This window comes from Felis catus, chromosome E2 (genome assembly GCF_018350175.1).
Source record: "Felis catus isolate Fca126 chromosome E2, F.catus_Fca126_mat1.0, whole genome shotgun sequence".
NCBI classification, from domain to species: Eukaryota; Metazoa; Chordata; class Mammalia; order Carnivora; family Felidae; genus Felis; species Felis catus.
The window spans coordinates 8,328,806-8,347,917 of NC_058382.1; the positions used below are offsets into that span (position 1 = coordinate 8,328,806).

General features: G+C 55.1%; 2 protein-coding genes across 4 annotated transcripts in view; both read right to left on the reverse strand.

The window, feature by feature from the left end:
• The window catches only part of RCN3 (reticulocalbin 3), a 13,748-nt gene extending 10,991 nt beyond the window's left edge, over positions 1-2,757 (reverse strand). Inside the window, exons 1-3 of the mRNA XM_011289682.4 lie at positions 2,604-2,757; positions 1,928-2,175; positions 1-110 (exon numbers count right to left, since the gene is read on the reverse strand). The exon at positions 1-110 is cut by the window's left edge and continues 93 nt beyond it. Of these exons, the coding sequence (XP_011287984.1) occupies positions 1-110; positions 1,928-2,169 (352 nt within the window). The 5' untranslated portion in view covers positions 2,170-2,175; positions 2,604-2,757. The remainder of the gene's footprint in view (positions 111-1,927; positions 2,176-2,603) is intronic.
• Positions 2,758-3,596: 839 nt separating this feature from the next.
• FCGRT (Fc fragment of IgG receptor and transporter) lies at positions 3,597-12,504 on the reverse strand. Of its 3 annotated transcripts, none has more exons than XM_045046025.1 (7): positions 12,354-12,504; positions 11,408-11,491; positions 10,651-10,902; positions 10,102-10,377; positions 5,041-5,310; positions 4,223-4,339; positions 3,597-3,922 (listed from the first exon to the last, which is right to left on the reverse strand). In XM_045046025.1, the coding sequence occupies exons 2-7, from the start codon at positions 11,475-11,477 to the stop codon at positions 3,843-3,845; spliced, it is 1,065 nt and encodes a 354-aa protein (XP_044901960.1). In that variant the 5' UTR covers positions 11,478-11,491; positions 12,354-12,504; the 3' UTR covers positions 3,597-3,842. The 3 variants fall into 3 exon arrangements, with proteins under 3 accessions (XP_044901960.1, XP_044901959.1, XP_023100999.2); XM_045046024.1 differs by having other exon boundaries at positions 10,651-10,905; XM_023245231.2 differs by lacking the exon at positions 12,354-12,504 and having other exon boundaries at positions 11,408-11,680.
• Between the last annotated feature and the right edge of the window lie 6,608 nt (positions 12,505-19,112).

A 19,112-nucleotide genomic window follows, 5' to 3' on the forward strand; every position in this document is an offset into this window, starting at 1 on the left:
CCGAGTCCCGTATGTGCCGCTGCTGCGTGTGCGCGATCCAAGCGCGGAGCTCGGCCAGCGACACCCAGCCGTCCCCATCCCCTGCGCGGTCCATGCGGTCCACTATGCGCCTGCGAGTCCGGGCGGGGCACACGTCAGTCCCGGACTCCGCCCCCCAGGAGTCCCGCCTCCACCCAGGCCCCGCCCCTGGAGCGGAGCCACGCCCCCACTCGAGACACACCCTCAGAGAGCGGTGATAGCGCGGTCCCAGAGCCGCCAGCACAGCGAGGGGAGGCACGTGTCAACCCCAGGGCCGCGCCCAGCGCGGGGCTCCGCCCCCTCAATCCAGGCTCGGCTCCCAGAGGCTCTCACGCCCTTTCCGAGGCGCTGCGGGCCTACGGCTGCCGCCGCGGTCCTCCACAAGCCCGGGCTGGGGGAAGGACCTACGACAATCCAGGGTCACACCCTCCACTCCAACTCTGCCCCTAGACCCTCACTTGCTCCATCTGTTTGTCCGAGTCGGGGTGGGGTGAGGGAGCGAGGCGCCACACCGCGCCCCTCGCCCGCATGGCCCCTGTCCCAAGCCTCTCTCTGAACTCTGATGGCCACGGCCACACTCACCCCTGACATCTCACCGTTTTAGGCCCTGCGGGTCTTCAGGCCATCCCTTCCAACCCGCCCCCTGCCCCGCCCGCCTGGCTGCACCGGCCCATTGCAGGTGCGTCTCCCCACAGCGCCGCCCTGGGCTGCGTCCCGCACCTCTTCCCTACCTTTCCCTGACTGTATCAGGCATTGGCCTAAGACACTCGCCCTCAACCCCGCCGGCTTGGCCTCCATCACTCCCTTCCCGTGCTCTGGCCAGATCACATGCACCTTGGGGACGCATATGAAGCCCCTGGAGGCCCTTCCTCACACACCCTCTCTCGGGCCGCTCCAGTCGGATCCCAGGCCCCCGCCACCGGTTTGGGTCCTTGCCCAACCGCTCACAGAGCCCACAGGGAGCGCTCCCCTGGGTCGCTGTCCTTTAGCCCCGCAACCCAGCCCCTAGGGTTGACTCCCAGATGGCGATGCCCAGGTCGCCGCCCCCTCCCGCTCTGGGCTGTCTCTGCTCTGATCGGTCTGGAGCTGGAGTCCCCAGGACTCACACCCTCCCTCACTGCGGTTCAGGCTGTTGTTCAGTCTAGGTGCAAATTCTGCCACCCCCTCTTGCTGTCTGTGTGACCGTGGGCAAGTCACTTAAAAAAACAAACAAACACGAACAAACTCTCTGAGCCTTGGTTTACCCCTGTGAAATGAGGGATAAACACTAGCCTGATTGTGGGGGTTGCCTAAGTTAACCCTTGTAAAGCTCTTAGAAGGGTTCCAGGTACTGTAGCAAGGGCTATTCCAAATGCGTTAGCCTATCGCTGCCTTTCCTCCTCCAACCCTCCTTCACCCAACCCCATCCAAGCACAATCTCCCAGCCAGCAGACCCAGTCACCGCCACTGTCTCCACCCTGGTCTCGTCACCATCGTCTCTTGTCTCCCGTGTAGTTGATTCCTCACTGGCTCCCTGCTTCTTGCTCCCTACAGCCTGTTCCCCCAAAGATAACCAGGAGGATTCTGTTGAAACTTAAGTCAGCTCGGGTCCTTCCTCTGCCTAGAGCCCTCCCTTGGCTGTCATCTCATCCAGAGAAAAGCTGAAATCTTCACTGTGGCCTGAAAGGCCCTGGGCTCTTTGTTCTCTCTCTGCAGTGACCTCCCACCTTCTCCTCTTCGGTAGCCTCGCTGTTGCTCAAATATCAAGCCTGCTCCTGCCTCAGGGCCTTTGCATTTACAGTTCCCTCTGCCTGGAATGCTATTCCCCCATATACTCACATGGCTCAAATATTACCTTCTCACTGAGGCCTCCCCTGACCTCCCTGTTTAAAAATACAACCCCGAATCCTCCCTTCCATCTCTCTCCTACCCCAGACGGGCTCGGCTTTCCTCTGGGCTGAGCTGGTCGAATTCCTTGGCCACTTCCCGTCCCAGGAAAGCTTCATGGTCGTACTGGAAGTTTCCGTGGGCGTCATCATGAGGGGCCTCGCTCAGGGGGGCCGCCTGGTGCACCCTCCCCTGGCCGTGAGGGCCTGCGTCAGGGGATGGCTTGCCCTGGACCCCACGCCTGAGCAGCAGCAGTAGCAGCAGAAGTGATGGACGCCACATCATCAGTCCCTAGGGAGTGGTGGAGGCTAGGAGTCAGGGGTCACAGGAAAAAGCATAGAGACAGGGCAGAAGAATGCCGGGCCGGCGGGTGGTGGTGGGGGGGTGCGGTGCGTGGAGAGAGCGAAGACAAGACAGATGATAGCAAGCCGCAAAGTTTAGGGCTCAAGAAGGGCCGGGGATGGGCAAAAGGGGGGCGGGGTTCTCCGAGGTAGGGACTGACTCTTCTGAGGGAGTCCCAGACTGGTCCCAGAGCCGTTAGTGGGGGTTTCAAGCGGGAGACGTGGCGTACTTCCCACGCCAAGTATGGGATGGGGTCGTGGCCAGAGAGAAATCATGCAGGCTCTCAGGCGTCCTTTGCAGCCTGGACTCAATTCCTCGACCCGAGCGAACCCGAACCGCCCTCCCTGGGCAGGCCACCCGCTCTCGCCTCCCTTTACCAGACAATCCAGCTTCGCTTCCCCCTACACGTTCCGCTCTGCGTTCTCCGTAAAGATGCCCCATTTGGCGGCTCTCCAGCCAGGCCCCGCCTCCAGCAGCTCAGAGGCCCGCCCCCCGACCAATGAGGGCTCACGAAGACCCCAGGGGGCGGGGCCCGTGAACTCCGCGGACGCCCCACGCCACGTCCACAGAGAAGAGTGGGGGCCCCCGAGGTTCCGCCCGCCCCTTCCCGGGGCCGGCGAGGTGGGCGGCCCCTGGAGAGACACGAGGCGGGAGGACTACAGCTCCCGGCAGGCCTCGCAGCTCCCTGCCCGACCACCCCCAGCTCTTCGATTTCAGGAGCCTCTTGGGAGATTTGCTTTTTCTTTGGGGGGGGGGGGGGGGGGAGATGTATTTTTTTAAGTTTTGTTTTGTTTTAAGTAGGCTCCATGCCCAGTATGGGACCCGAGCTCACCACGAAGATCAAGAGTCACATGCTCCATAGACTGAGCCACCCAGACACCCCATGTTTGTTTCTTTGTTTATGTATGTATGTATGTATGTATGTATGTAATCTCAACACCCAAGGTGGGGCCCAAACTCACCACCCGGAGTTCGAGTCTCATGCTCTTCCAGCTGAGCCAGCCAGGCGCCCCAAGAGATGTATTTTTATCTTTCCCTTTGTCAGCATGGTTTTAGAAAGAAGGGAACCGAGGGGCCAGAGGCATCCATTTCTCTCAAAGAGGAAACAATGTTTCTCTTCCGCTCCACCGAGGAGTCGGGTCAGACTCCAGCCAAGAATTCCTCAAAATGCCTGGCACAGTGTAGACATTCAGTATCTGTGAAGCTTATGAATGAAAAAGACATGACTCGGTATAAAATTGGTATATTGCACGGGGGCAACATGTTGGCATCGAGAGAGTGTGGAAGGTCAGGGCCAACACTGTTTACTCCCCCCACTCATTGTCCTACTTCCCCCGGCCTAAAAAGTTGAAATGATAAGAACACAATGATTTGGGCCCAAACTCGCGTTTATATGTGGAGGTGGAAAAGAGTCATAATCATCAGGAGGGGAAACTGAGGCAGACCACAGGAGGAGAAATCCAGAAGGTCATCGGGCCCAGGACTCTTTCTGGAGGCTCAGAAATACCAGGATTCCAGGAGGTCTCACAGCATAAAAGGGGCCTGACTACATTAGCTGGTAGTAGCCAGGGGGGGGGGGGGGGTGATCAGGCAGCTGCTGAGAATGCATTTATATCCTAAGAGTCAGCATCCTTGGGCAGGCCAGGAGTGGGCAGGAGGGCCCCTACATCGTCCCCACGGAGAGAGATCCAAGGGGCTGAGGAAAGAGGAAGAAGGGAGGTCATCAGAAGCTCGGAAATCCTCTGGGCTCCTGACTGCCCCTCCCCCATGTGTGTGTATGTGTCCCTCTGTCTGTCTTTCCCAGCCTCTGTCTTATTCCACAGGTTTCTGTCCCGCTCTGAGTCTCCGTTTCCTCCCTCCAGTCCCCACCTCTCTGAGTCTCTGTTCCTTTCTGTCTACATCTGTTCCCCCCTCCCCTCCGCCCAGCACTGCGTCACCCTCTCTTCTGGGGTTTCTGTCCCTGTCTCTGAGGCTCTTCCCTCTTCCTGCTCCACACCTGGCAGCCCGTTTCTCATCCTCCTCCATAGCAGAGCTCCGCCTGCAGCCGCCGCCGTGAGCAGTAAGAGGCCAATGACGATCCCCACCACTGGCATCGAGGATTTGGCTGGTGATTCTGCAGCCAGAGAATGGTGTGAGATGCTGAAGGGGCCCTCCAGCCCATCTGCATCAGGCCAGGGGGGACTGGGCGGTCTCAATGCCCCCTCCCCAACCTCAGAGATCCCAGCATCAAGTCCTGGGGGAACCGGTGTGGGGTGTGGGCGGAGGGAAAGCCGGCCAGCTGATGTCCTAGGTCTGTGCAGAACGCCCCCCCGTGTTGCCTACAAGAACCGGCCGGAGCGAGAGGGGTGTCGCGCCAAGGGGACCTGTAGCCGCAGGGCGTGTGTCAGAGAGGCAAAACAAGCACAGGGCAGTAGAAGGTCAGGTTCGTAGAGGACTGGCAGTCTCTGAGCCATAAATGGTCAGCCTCAGTGACGACCGGCAGCAGCAGACAGCAAATGACCAGACTAGCAGCAGCAGGAGGGAGGGTGGTTCGGCTTCCGGAGGCCTGTCCGCACTGGTTAACGAGTTCCACCCAGCAGCAGCAGCAGGCCGGAAGGCAGACAGGCTCGGGGAGGGCAAGCGAGACAGGACAGAAGGCCCCCAGGCTTTGGAGGAACTGGCAGCGGCGGGGCACGAGGCAGTCAGACTCGAGGACGCCGGGCGGCAGCGTGGTGGAAGCCGGTCACCCTCGGGAAGGACCGCTACAGCAGGGGGGGGGGGGCAGAGGCCACCAGGAGGCGGCAGGCAGCGTCATCGCGCGGCAGGACAGCTCACCCAGCTCCACAGTGAGGGGCTGCGGCAGCCCCGCGTGCTGCACCAGGCAGCGGTAGTGGTGCTCGTCGCCGCTCTTGACTGTCAGTGAAGACCAGGCGTGGAAGGAGCCGTCGCCGTTGGGGCCGAAGTCACCCTCGCCGGAGCCGGCTGCCAGCCCGTTGCGGAGGAACCGCAGTTGGAGCTCCGGGGGGTAGAAGGAGAAGGCGCTGCAGGTGAGCACAGAAAAGCCGGGGCTGCCGGGGCGGGCCTTCAGGCGCATGGAGGGTGGCTCTGCAGACGAACAGGCAGACGGACCTAAGCCTCGAGCCCGGGAGCCCCTAGGGCCAGAGCTGGCGAGGGGCTGGACAGGGACATACCCGGGCCTCCATTCCTTCCAGGACGCCCAGCACGTCCCACCAGGCGCCCTGCCTTGAGCCTGGAGAATATAGTAGTAAAGGTAAAGGGATCTTCCTGGGGGTGGGGGTGGGGGTGGGGGTGGGGGGGAACCAAGCTATCCACAGTGAAGGTATCCACCTCTCATGCCTTCCTACCCTAGACGCGTACACAACAGGACATCAGTCATGTGCCAGACGCTCTTCTAGGCACTGCGGACACAGCAGTGAACGAGACAGACAAAAGCCCTGGTCTTCGCGGAGCTCACGTTCTAAGGAGGGGAGAGAGGCAAATATGTGTGTGCAAATAAACGGACAGGAAATAGGCTGTGAAAGTGTTGTGATGAGCGAAAAGAAGGCAGATCCTAACGTCATTAAAAGAGAGTGAGAGGGGGGCGCCCGGGTGGCTCAGTTGGTTGAGTGTCCGACTTCGGCTCAGGTCGTGATCTCACAGTTGGTGAGTTCGAGCCCCGCATGGGGCTCTGTGCTGACAGCTTGCAGCCTGGAGCCTGCTTTGGCTTGTGCCTCCCTTTCTCTCTGTCCCTCCCCTGCATGCTCTCTCTCCAAATAAATAAATAAACTTAAAAAAAATTTTTTTTAAGTTGTTAATAAAATAAATGAACTGGACAAATTCCTAGGAAACACAACCTTCCAAAACTGACATGAGAAGAAATTAAAAAATTAAGTAGTCCTATAATGATTTCACAATTTTAATCCATAATTTAAACTTTTCAACAAATAAATTTCCAGGTCCACATGACATCATTGGTGGATTCTTCAAAACAACCAAGAAGCAGATCTACATCTAATTTTTTTAAGAGTATTTATTTATTTGGAGAGAGAGAGAGCAGGTGTGCAAGCAGGGGAGGGGCAGAGAGAGAGAGAGAGAGAGAGAATCCCAAGCAGGCTCCATGCTGTCAGGGCAGAGCCTGACATGGGCTCTGTCCCACCAACTGTGAGATCATGACCTGAGCTTAAATCAAGAGCTGGACACTTGACTGACTGAGCCACCCAGATGCCCTAGATCCACAGTTAATTTAGGAAAAAGGCTCTACTGCAGTTCAGGGGGGGCGGGGGGACAGGATGGTGGTGGTCTTGCAACAAATTATGCTGGGTCAACTGGAGATCCATGAGGGACAAATGAAACTTGATCCCTTGCCTCACACCATTACCTGCAATCAACTCAAGATGTATCATACAGCTATATATGAAAATTACTTATCAACCAAGCCTCCAGAAGACATAGAAGAATACCTTCATAACTTTGGGAAAAGAGAGATTTCCTAAAGAGAACACACACAAGAGCTATAGATAAAAGATGGATGAGTTGATCTTCATAAAAATGAAGAAATTCTGTTCATCAAAAGGTTTCATCAAGAGAGTGAAAAGACTGGGGCGCCTGGGTGGCTCAGTTGGTTGAGCGTCTGACTTCGGCTCAGGTCATGATCTCACGGTTCGTGAGTTTGAGCCCCGTGTCGGGCTCTGTGCTAACAGCTCAGAGCCTGGAGCCTGCTTCGGATTCTCTGTCTCCCTCTCTCTCTGCTCCTCCCCGCTCAGTGCTCTGTCTCTCTCTGTCAAAAATAATAAATAAACATTACAAAAAAAAAAAGAGAGAATGAAAAGACAAGCCGGACGCCGGAAGACACTCTATTTCCAACAGACCATCTGACAAATCCAAAGGACTCATACCCAGAATATATTAAGAACTCTAATAAGAAAAAAAAAGATAAAAATTCCAACTTAAAAATGGGCAAAACACTCAAACAGCCCCGCCCAAAGAGCAGACACCTGACTGGCCGGTAATGTGCAAAAGTATACTCAACATCACTAGTCACCACCTCATTTATCTGATTTATAGATATTTATCTGATATATAGAGATACAGATATAGATATATATATTTTTAGTACGCTTCATACCCAGTGAGGAGCCCAACACAGGGCTTGAACTCATGACCCTGAGATCAAAAACCTGAGCTGAAATGAAGAGTTGGGACGCTCCACCGACCGAAGCACCCCAAATCTGATTTATCTGATTTTGCCAAACCATGTGTAAGATTCTCATCTACCCTGAGAAACATGAAAAACACACCACGATAGGATTCTGCCACACACCCGCCAGCACGGTTACAACTGAAGACAGACAATAGCAAATTCTGGCAAGTCTGTGAAGCTCCTGGAATTCTCATACATAGCTGGTGGGATTATAAAATTGGTTCAACCTCCTCGAGAAAGTGTTTAGCACTACCTATTAAGCTAATCCGATGCCTACACTATGATGCAACCATTCCGTGCATGGGTATTCAGTCAAAAGAAATGTTAACTACACATTCGTATCAAAATACATATATAAGAGGGACGCCTGGGGGCGCCTGGGTGGCTCGGTCGGTTAAGCGTCCGACTTCGGCTCGGGTCATGATCTCGCGGTCCGTGAGTTCGAGCTCCGCGTCGGGCTCTGTGCTGACCGCTCAGAGCCTGGAGCCTGTTTCAGATTCTGTGTCTCCCTCTCTCTCTGCCCCTCCCCTGTTCATGCTCTGTCTCTCTGTGTCTCAAAAATAAATAAACGTTAAAAAATATATATATATATTTAAAATAATAATAATAATAATAATAATAATAATAATAATAATAAAAGAGGGACGCCTGGGTAGTTCAATCGGTTGAACATCTGACTCTTGATTGTGGCTCAGGTCATGATCCCAGGGTCGTGGCATGGAGCCCAGCGTTGGGCTCCACAGTGAGCGTAGAACCTGCTTGGGATTCTCTCTCTCTCTCCCTTTGCCCCCCTCTCTCTCTCTCTCTCTCTCTCTCTCTCAAAATAAAGAAAAATCAAAATTAAAAAAAAATTAAAGGCGCATCTGGGTGGCTCAGTCAGTTAAGCATCTGACTTCAGCTCAGGTCATGATCTTGAGGTTCTTGAGTTCAAGTCCCTCATTGGGCTCCACATTCACAATATGGAGCCTGCTTGGGATGCTCTCTCTCTCCCTCACTCTTGCCCCTCCCCTGCTCACTCTGTCTCTGTCGCTCTCAAAATAAATAAACAAACTTAAAAACATTCAGAAAGACATGTACAAGAATGTTCATTACAGCTTCATTCCTCAACAGCCCCAAACTGAAAAGAAACCATTCCTCGATGAACTGTGGTATGAACCGCACAGCGAAATACTACTCAGCAATAAAAAGCCATCAGCTACTGACACCCAGCAACAGAGAGGAGTCTCATGACACACACACTTGAGTGAAAAAAGCCAGACACAAACGAGCACGTGCTCACAGTTCAAATCAGTTCAAAATCAGGCAATGCTATGGTGATAAAAACCAGGTCCGTCGTGACCCTTGGGAGGTATGGAATGGGAGAGGACACAAAGAAGTGCTGGGGTGCTTCTGAGGTGCTGGGAACATTCTAGATCTTGGTTCGCAGGTACATGGGCGTCCATAAAGCTTAATCGAGCCATGTACTTGAGGTACGTAAGCTACACCCCAATAAAAAAGAAAAAAAAACACTATAGCGAAGTGTTGGACACTATAGTGATTGAATGGACAAAACAATGGCATGGGGGGACAGTAATGGGGGTGGTAGGGGGACACACTTTAACCAGGGTGATAGGGCCCTGCTGAAGGAGCTGATGTCCAAAATCAAACCGCAAGCATGAGAAGGACCCAGTCATGGCAGGATCCCAAGGAAGAGAAGTGCAAGCAGAGGGCACAGCAGGTGCAAAGGGCCTGGGGAGGAAAAGAACCTGACATTTGGAGGAGGGAGAGAGAAGGCCGCCACGGTTGGGTGTTGTGAAATTACAATGGTGGAAAGCAGCCGGACCCAGCTACCTGGAGGCCATGGAGTAGAGGTTGGATTTTCACGTAAGACGAGAGAAACGCTAATGGACATTTTTAAGCAATGGTGGGCTAGGAGCTCGTTTATGTTTTAAAACATAATGGCTCCGTCAGTTAAGCAACTGACTCTTGATTTCAGCTCAGGTCAAGATCTCACGGTTTGTGAGATCGAGCCCCAAGTTGGGCTCTGCACTGACTGCACGGAGCCTGCTTGGGATTCTCTGTCTCCCTCTCTCTCTGCCCCTCCCCTGCACGTTCTCTTTCTCTCTCTCTCTCTCTCTCTGTCAATGAATAAACAAACTTAAAAAAAAAAAAAAAAAAGACATTCCCCTGACTGCTCAGGAGACGGTGTGCACGGAGGGCCAGGATGGAAGCTGGGATTGCGATATGGGGACACTGACGACAAAAGAGCTCGAATTCCCGCCCTTGAGGATTCCCCAGACATGCGCAGAAGTACAGCTCAGAGTGTGTCTGTGCCCTAATGGGGGTCACACAAGGCATCGTTCGAGTCCAAAGGAAGCAAGTGAGAAGGCTCCTGGGCCACAGGAAAATCTCGCCGGCTGTGACACCAGAGGGACCCGAAGGGCAATGGCAGAGGTGGGCCAGATGGAGAAACGTGAGGCCAAGGAGGACGGAGGAGGCCTGGCCGAAGAGCCTGAGCTGTGGCCAGAGGTCTCTGAGGGCCAGCGGAGCGGGACAGGAGTAGGGAAGGAGTGTGCCACGTAGGGGAGGAGCTGCAGTGGGGCGACTGGAGGCCAGGAGGCCAGGGAAGGGGCTGGGGGAGGAGGGGGAGGCCCGAGGTGAGGGCGTGGGGATGGAGAGCTCCGTGGGGGTCAGAGGCGCCCCCGGAGGGTGCTCACCCTTCCACTCCAGGTTTCCGCGGCCTCTCTCCAGATGCCCCAGCAGCCGCTGGGGGCAGGAGTTGAGCAGGAAGGTCCTCTCCTTGCTGACCGCACCCGCCTCCTGCATCCACCTCTTACTGATGGTCTCAGTCTCAGGCCATTCCCCACTCCAGGTGCCCAGCTTGGGGTCAAAATCCATGAAATCCTCGCCATTCAGAGCAAACTTGGCCACGGGCACCGAGGCATTGTCAGGGCCCAACTCACAGCCCAGCAGGCCCTGCAGGGTGTAGGGACCTGGGGTGCCCAAATACAGGTAAGTAGGACCCAGGAGCAGGGGCCCCAGCTCCTCCTCCCTCAGACCCGGGAGTCTAAGCCCCCAGCCCCTCCTCCCTCAGACTGGGGAGTCCTGGCCCCCAGCGCCCTCCTCCCTCAGACCCGGGAGTCTGGGGCCCCAGCGCCCTCCTCTCTCAGACCCAGGGGTCCAGGCCCCCAGTCCCTCCTCCCACAGACCCAGGAGTCCTGGCTCCGGGCCCCCTCCGCCCTCAGACTCTGGGATCCTGGTCTTACCTCCTTCTCCCAAGACTTTGAGAGCTTCAAGAAAGAGTTCCTGCTTGTTCCTCAGGTCTGTTGTCTCCTTCTCCCAATACCAGGACACCTGGTTTTCCCAGACCCAAGCCCCACACGGCTCGGCCTGGGCCCGCATGTTATTGTAGCTCAGGTATTGCTGGGGTCCCAGCCAGCCTGACACCCAGAAGGCAGGAGTCCCGGGGGCAGGAGAGGACACAGCGGTGAGGTGGTACAGGAGGGAGAGATGGCTCTCTGCTGGAGAGAGACAGAGGTGAAGAGAGCGTTGGGGGGGGGGGGGGAACCTAGACTGGGGGCAGGAGGGATACCCTGAAAGAAAAAAGACTCAACCGCAGAGAGGAGAGACAGACCAGAGAGCGGGGAGACAGAGGCGGGGAGGGCCGGACCCAGAAGAGGGGGGGCGGCGGTGAAGACAGATTCAGAGAGAGGGAGACAGACTTGCTGGGGGACAAACTCAGCGTGGAGGACAGATCCAGAAAGAGGAGGATAGACTGGGGGAGGGGGACAGACCGGGGCGGGGAGCAGACCCAGAGGGAGGGCCCCGGTCCCGGCGGGGTGGGGGTGGGGGGGGGCACCGTCAGAGCGAAGCGAACAGGTGGTTCTCAAACACAGCGACCGAGGGAGGAAGAAAAGTGATACGGTGACAAGTGGCGAGGGAGGTCGTGTCCCGCCCGGGGGAAACCTCAGACTGCTCTTCCTTCGCCCCCTTCCCTCCGACCCGGCAGCCGCGGCCCCTCACCTGCGCGCAGTGTCGGCAGGAGGAAGAGCAGGAACCCGAGCCCCCAGGGCTGAGGCCGGGGGACCCCCATCCTGAGCGGGAGACCTGGGGCGGGAGGGGGCGCGTGACTGCTCCGGACCCCCGCCCCGCCCCTTCCTCCCCCAGCTCCCGAGGGGCTCGGCCACCACGCGCGCCCGCGCCTGTGGGCCCCGGGGCTCCGCGACCGAGCCTGGCCACCGCGCCCTCCTCCTCGGTGAACTTTCACCCCTTAATTTGATCCGTTTGGGTTAATTAATTACAGAGCCTGGATAGGCTGAGAGTCCTGTCTCAGAGCTCGGCCCCGCCTCTTCCTCCTCCCCCAGAGCCTGGAGTCCAAACCCCAGCCCCTCCTCCTCAGACTCGGGAATCCCGGCCCCCGGCCCCTCCTCCCTCAGACCCGAGAGTCCGGGCCCCCGGCCCCTCCTCCCTCAGACCCGAGAGTCCGGGCCCCCAGCCCCTCCTCCTCAGACCCGGGCGTCCTTACCCCCAGCCCCCTCCTTTCTGAGACCCAGGGGTCCGCGTCCCAGCCCTTCCTTCCCCAGAACCAGGATTCCCGGGCCCCAGTCCTTCCTCCCTCGGACCCGGGAGTCCAGGGTCCCCAGCCCCTCCTCCCTCAGACCCGGGAGTCCTCACCCCCAGCCCCCTCCTGAGACCCAGGGGTCCCAGCCCTTCCTTCCCCAGAACCAGGAGTCCCGGCCCCCCAGCCCTTCCTCCCTCGGACCCGGGAGTCCAGGGCCCCGACCCCTCCTCCCTCAGACCCGGGAGCCCCTGCCCTAAGGCCCCCTCCTCCCTCAGACTTAGGAATCCCAGCTCCAGCCCCTCCTCTCTCGGACCCGGGAGTCCAGGGCCCCAGACCGCTCCGCCCTCAGACCCGGCAGTCCCGACCCCCGCCGGTCCTCCCCTGGGCCTGGGCCCCAGCCCTGCTCACGGCAACGAAGTTCCCTTCCCGCCTGCAGCCTTAGCTGGCTCCCGTGACTGGAGACCCCAGTTCCTCTCTCACATCCTGTCCGGAGACTGCTCCCTGACTTCAGGAATATCCAACCCCGCCCCTCAGCTGCCGGGCACACCCCAGGCCCTGGGCCCAGCCTCTGAGTATTTCTCTCTGCCTCTCTCTTGAAACTTTTTTGTTGTTCCCCCCACCCCCCGCCCCTCTGGGGTCCCTTTCTCTGTCTCTCCCTGTCTTCTTATTTTGAGGGGTCAGCCACCCAGCAAATTCATGACAAAGTTGACGAGCAACACTGTCAGAGTCCAGACTCTGGAGGTTTCAGTGGGTCCCCTTCTTCCCCTTCTTACCTCCTTGTACAACACCGCCGCTCCCCTCCCCACCCCCCCACCTGACTAGCTCTTGCTACAGTGAAAGTTCTCTAAACACTTCTATATTTCCTCCTTGGAACCCGTCCCCGATGTGTCCCCTTAAAGTGGCCCTCCACTTCTTTAGTATCTTCTGATGAGGCCTCAATAACACAGTCCCCATATACATCGCTGTGGTGCTGAGAGGCCCCCTCCAGTCCCCTACCCCAGCCCACACTGCCGCTACAATTATACTGGAATGTTCTCCACTGTACTGGAATGTTGTGCACCCTTGGTATGTGTATATGCATACATAGAGAGAGGCTTATTTTAAGGAATTGGCTCATGTGATTGTGCTGGCTTAGCAAGTCTAAAATTTGAGAGGGGTGGCTGGCAGGCTGGGGACTCTGGAAAGAGCCGCAGTTCAAGTCCCAAAGCAGCAGGCCGGAGAGCCGACCTTGCAGACGGAATCCAAAGACAGTCAGCTGGCAGAGATCCCTCTCCCCTGCGAGGGGCGGGGGTCAGTTTTCCAACTGATTGGATGTAACCCACCCACATTCTGGAGGCAAGTCCGCCGTACTCAAAGTCCACTGATTTCAGTGTAAATGTCACCCCGAAACACCCTCACGGAAACATCCAGAGTAATGTCTGACCCAACATCTGGGGCCTGGGGCCCAGCCAAGTGGACACACGAAATTAACCCGTACCCATGGTACATCTGTGTTCAACTTCGCGAGGAAACTGTGTCCGTTTTCCTTTCTCTCCCTGGTCCTGCTAGAAAATCCACAAAAATCCACCCTGAGGGGTTTCCTATGATGCTACGGAAGGATCCTGGGTGCAGGTCCCACGAGAATCCTATTATAGCACCCTTGGTTCTTTCCTAAAATACCCTGAAAAACCCGCCATGCCCAGCTAGCCCCTCTGTGTCCCTAGGGACCTGGCTATATATCCAGGGGAACATTCCAGCAGTTCCCAGGGCTCTCATTTTAAAGGCCTTGGGACTATGGGGCACCAGGATGGCTCAGTCTGTTCAGTGTCCGACTCTTGATTTCAGCTCAGGTCATGATCTCACGGTTGGTGAGTTTGAGCCTCATGACGGGCTCTGTGCTGACAGCGCGGGGCCTGCTTGGGATTCTCTCTCTCCCTCTCTCTTTCTCTGCCCCCCCCCCACCCCCCTGCGTGCTCTCACTTGCTCTCTCTCAAGCTTACACACACACACACACACACACACACACACACACACACACAAAGAATAAAGGCCTTGGGACCAAAAATAAGCAAATTAAATAAAATAAAGGCCTCAGGACCATCATGTGATGTTCCTTGGACCCTGATATAAAATGGCCAATGTCTTGGGACAGTGCCCCCCAGGACCTGCTTTACTTTTCCTTGGGGCTTGAAAACCTTCGGCCTGGGGTCCTGCTGGTGCCCTACTTTAACACACGCTGGAACTCATGTAAAGGCTCCCTGAGCCCTAACATAATGTCCCTGTAGTCTTACTCTGAGGCCTACTGGGCCATTAAGATGGTCTCCAGGTCCCATGGCCGTGCCCAGCACCCTGCCACACCGCCACTGGAACCACACAGCCCTGCTGCAATAACTCGCTTTAATGCCGTGTCCCTGGCGTCCTGGCGGACCATTGCCAGAGGCCCCTACTTTGCCCCGGGGTTTCTGATATCTCAGCTCCCCACCCCCATGCTCCCTGGGTCCCCTGATAAAATCCTGAGGCCCAGCAACAACGTCTTCAACAGCCTCTGGCTAATCTCTCTCAGAGTCGGCCACCACCACCCCATCCCCCACCCCAGGGATCCAGCTAAACCAGTCCTGAGCCCTCACCTTGCTGTGATCCACTCCATGAACGCCACAAAGTGCTGTCCGCCCCAGGCCCCTTCTCTCTGCTGCCGAGCCTGTTCTAAGTCCTTCCGTTTCTGTCGTAAGGCTGAGCAGGGCTCCCCGCATCCACTCCTGGATTCTCTCTGTTATTATCTCTCACCAGGCCCTGTCCTATCCAGAACCTCCCCAGAAAGACTGATAGGTACAGAAATATAGAAAGATGATAGATAGACAGATAGACCCACCAGCAAGAAACGTCCCGCGTTTCCCAGGAGCTTCTGTCAAGTCCTTCCCCCACCCGTCCCCCACCCCAACTAGGTGGCGACTCCCCAACCTGGGGAGGGAACCGCCCTCGAGGGACCCGAGATGCCACTCAGAAGGGGCCCTGGGGTCCTGTTGCATGGCTGCGCGTCTCCCTTTTAAGTCCCTGGGTCCTACTTTAATGGTTAAAACATCGGTCTAGAGGGGCGCCTGGGGGCTCGGTCAGTTGAGCGTCCGACTGCGGCTCAGGTCATGATCTCACGGTCTGGGTCTGTGAGTTCGAGCCCCGCGTCGGGCTCTGTGCTGACGGCTCAGAGCCCGGAACCTGCTTCAGATTCTGTGTCTCCCTCTCTCTCTGACCCTCCCCCGTTCATGCTCTGTCTCTCTGTCTCAAAAGTAAATAAACATTAAAAAAAAAATATATATATATATATATATATATATAAATAAATAAATAAAACATCCCTCTAGAGGGGTTCCTGGGTGACTCAGTCCGTGGAGGAGTGGACTTTGGTTCAGGTCATGATCTCGTGGCTCTTGAGTTTGAGCCCCGCATGGGGCTTCCTGGTGTCAGTGCAAAACCCGCTCCAGATCCAATGTCCCCCGTCTCTGTCTCTGCCCCTCCCCCGCTCACTCTCTCTCAAAAATAAATATTAAAAAATAAAAAAAAAATCCCCCTAGAATTCTCTATTGTTTAGGACCCTAAATAATGCCATGAGAGCCCTGGTGACAAGCCCTTGGGCTTCCACCGCCATGCTCCTGGGACTCTCCTGCACTGTCCCTGGGGACTTCCACAATGCCCACACCTTGCTCATCTGCCCTTTAGCTCCTGCTAAATGTCCTATTGATTGTCCCCGTGACACCTCCCAGGGCCCTACTCTAATATTCACTGGGTCCTGTCACAAAAAAGCCTTGGTTCCTGTTCAAATGTCCCTGTGTCCTGCATACTCTCCCCCTGAGCACTCAATTTTTTTTTTCAACGTTTATTTATTTTGGGGACAGAGAGAGACAGAGCATGAACTGGGGAGGGGGAGAGAGAGAGGGAGACACAGAATCAGAAACAGGCTCCAGGCTCCGAGCCATCAGCTCAGAGCCTGACGCGGGGCTCGAACTCACGGACCGCGAGATCGTGACCTGGCTGAAGTCGGACGTTTAACCCACTGCGCCACCCAGGCGCCCCCCCCCCCCCCCCCCGAGCACTCAAAAGGTCCCCTGTGAGTCTTCCCTCATAGGACCATGAGGGTCACCAAAATGGCCTCAAGGTGTCCCCTCTACTCAGGGTCCTTCCAGGACTCTATTAGAATGCCTCATGGGGTGCCCAGGTGGCTCCGTCGCTTGAGCGTCCAACTTCAGCTCAGGTCATGATCTTGTGGTTCATGAGTTCGAGCCCCGCCTCGGGCTCTGTGCTGACAACTCGGAGCCTGGAGCTTGCTTCGGATTCTGGGTCTCCCTCCCTCTCTGTCCCTCCCCTACTCACACTCTGTCTCTCTCTCTCAAAAATAAATAAACATTAAAAAAAACTTTTTTAATAAACATTCAAAAAAAGAAGACTCCCTCCATAAAGAGGAAGGAAGGAAGGAAGGAAGGAAGGAAGGAAGGAAGGAAGGAAGGAAGGAAGGAAGGAAGAAAGGAAAAAGAGTGCCTCATATCTCTACCATTAAGTCTTTAGAGTCCTGCTAAACCATTCCAAGGACCTGCTAGTCTGTGTCCCCCAGAACCATCAAAGTGCCCTTTGGGCTCTGAGAAAATCCCTGCAGTCTTTCCCCCATGTGTCCCAGCATCCTGCTTCCGTCACCATCCTCAATGGCCCTAGTTCATTGCATTTGTTTCCTGCTGCCGCTGTAATTAATAACCGCAAACTCGGTGGCTTAAAACGACACAAAATTTTGGGGGCGCCTGGGTGGCTCAGTCGGTTAAGCGTCCGACTTCAGCTCAGGTCACGATCTCGCGGTCCGTGAGTTCGAGCCCCGCGTCGGGCTCTGGCCTGATGGCTCAGAGCCTGGAGCCTGCGTCTGATTCTGTGTCTCCCTCTCTGTCTGCCCCTGCCCCATTCATGCTCTGTCTCTCTCTGTCTCAAAAATAAATAAAACGTTAAAAAATAAAATAAGATAAAATAAAATAAAATAAAATAAAATAAAATAAAATAAAATAAAATAAAATAAAATAAAATAAAAAACGACACAAAATTTTGATCTTACACTTCTGGAGGTCAGACGTCTAAAATGGTCCACGGGACTGGTTCTCTGTTGAGGCTCTGGGAGGGAGAATCCGTTTTCGGGCCTTTTCCAGCTCCTACAAGCTGCCAGCCTTCCCCAGCTCATGGTCCCTTCCTCCAGTTTCAAAGCCAACAACACAGCCATCTTCTCTGCTTTCTGTTACTCTGTGCCTGTCCGTCCATCCACACATCTCTCTGACTCTGATCTCCCCCCTCCCTCTTTTAACAAACTTTTTTTTTTTTTAATTTTTTTTTTAACGTTTATTTATTTTTGAGACAGAGAGAGACAGAGCTTGAACGGGGGAGGGGCAGAGAGAGAGGGAGACACAGAATCGGAAACAGGCTCCAGGATCTGAGCAGTCAGCACAGAGCCCGACGCGGGGCTCGAACTCACATACCGCGAGATCGTGACCCGAGCCGAAGTCGGACGCTTAACCGACTGAGCCACCCAGGCGCCCCTAACAAACTTTTTTATGAATTATTTTTAAGGTTTTTTTTTTTAAGTTTATTTATTTATTTTGAGAGACAGAAAGAGTGTGTGCGAGTAGGGGAAGAGCAGAGAGAGAGGGAGAGAGAGAGAAAATCCCCAACAGGCTCCACACTGTCAGCGCAGAGCCTGACTCAGGGCTCGAACCCATGAACTGTGAGATCATGACCTGAGCTGAAACCAAGAGTTGGATGCTTAACTGACTGAGCCACCCAGGTGCCCCACGTTTTTTTGTTTTTGTTTGTTTTTCTTTTTTTAAAAAATAATCTCTACACCCAACATGGGGCTTGAACTCATGACCTGGAGAGCAAGTCACATGCTTTTCCGACTTGAGCTAGCCAAACACCCCCTCCTTTTTCTTAAAAAATTAATTGTTGGGGCGCCTGGGTGGCGCAGTCAGTTGAGCGTCCGACTACAGCCAGGTCACGACCTCGCGGTCCGTGAGTTCGAGCCCCGCGTCGGGCTCTGGGCTGATGGCTCAGAGCCTGGAGCCTGTTTCCGATTCTGCGTCTCCCTCTCTCTCTGTCCCTCGCCCGTTCATGCTCTGTCTCTCTCTGTCCCAAAAATGAATAAACGTTGAAAAAAAAATTTAAAAAAATTGTTATTAAACATGAGAACTAATGCTTTTCTCTGCCTGTTTGAGAAACAAACCCGTGACGTTGATGTTATCAGTTTCACATTCTACCCAACTGAACTAACCAGCCCCCCAGCCCCCACCAGACCCCTCTTATAAGTACTCTCCTGATTACATTCGTCCCCTTGGATAATCCCAGGTCATTTCCTCATCTCAAAATCCCAAATTTAGGGGCGCCTGGGTGGCTCAGTTGGTTAAGTGGCCAACTTCAGCTCAGGTCATGATCTCATGGTTCGTGTGTGTTTGAGCCCCGCATTGGGCTCTGTGCTGACAGCTTAGAGCCTAGAACCTGCATCAGATTCTGGGTCTTCCCCTCTCTCTGCCCCTCCCCTGCTCACGCTCTGTCTCTCTCTCAAAAATAAATAAAACATTAAAGTTAAAAAAAAAAATCCCAAATGTAATCATTTCTGCAAAGTCCCATTTATCCTACTGAGGTAACATAATCACAGGTTCTGTGGGATTAGGGCATAGACACCTTTGGGGGACCACTGTCCAGCCTAGCACAGTCGCGAGGGATGCCCTTCCTTGCCCCTGCTAAAATATCCTCATTCTGAGCTCCTCCTCCCAGGTTTGGCAGTGAGGTCTCTCAGTTGGCCAGAACATTCCCCATAATGTCCCTGTTTCCTGTTACAACAAAGTCCTCAAGGTCACTTGGTACCCACTGGGAGTCGCTTCTAGGTGTCCCGGGGTCTTGCTGGGTCTTTACAGCACCTGCTGGCTGTCCCTTCTCATAGTCCCAGGTTCTTGCTCTAATGATCCTGCCTCTATGCTCTCTAGAACCCCTGGGGCCCACTATAAAGAATAGAAATATATTCTTTCTATAAAGAATAGTGTCTCCGGGGGCCCACTATAAAGAATAGGAAGTCCAAGGCAGGACCAGTTACTTAATTTGCGGGGCCCGGGGCAAGTGAAAATGAGGGGCCCCTTGTTCCAAATTCAAAGACAGCTCAAGCAGAGCACTGAACCC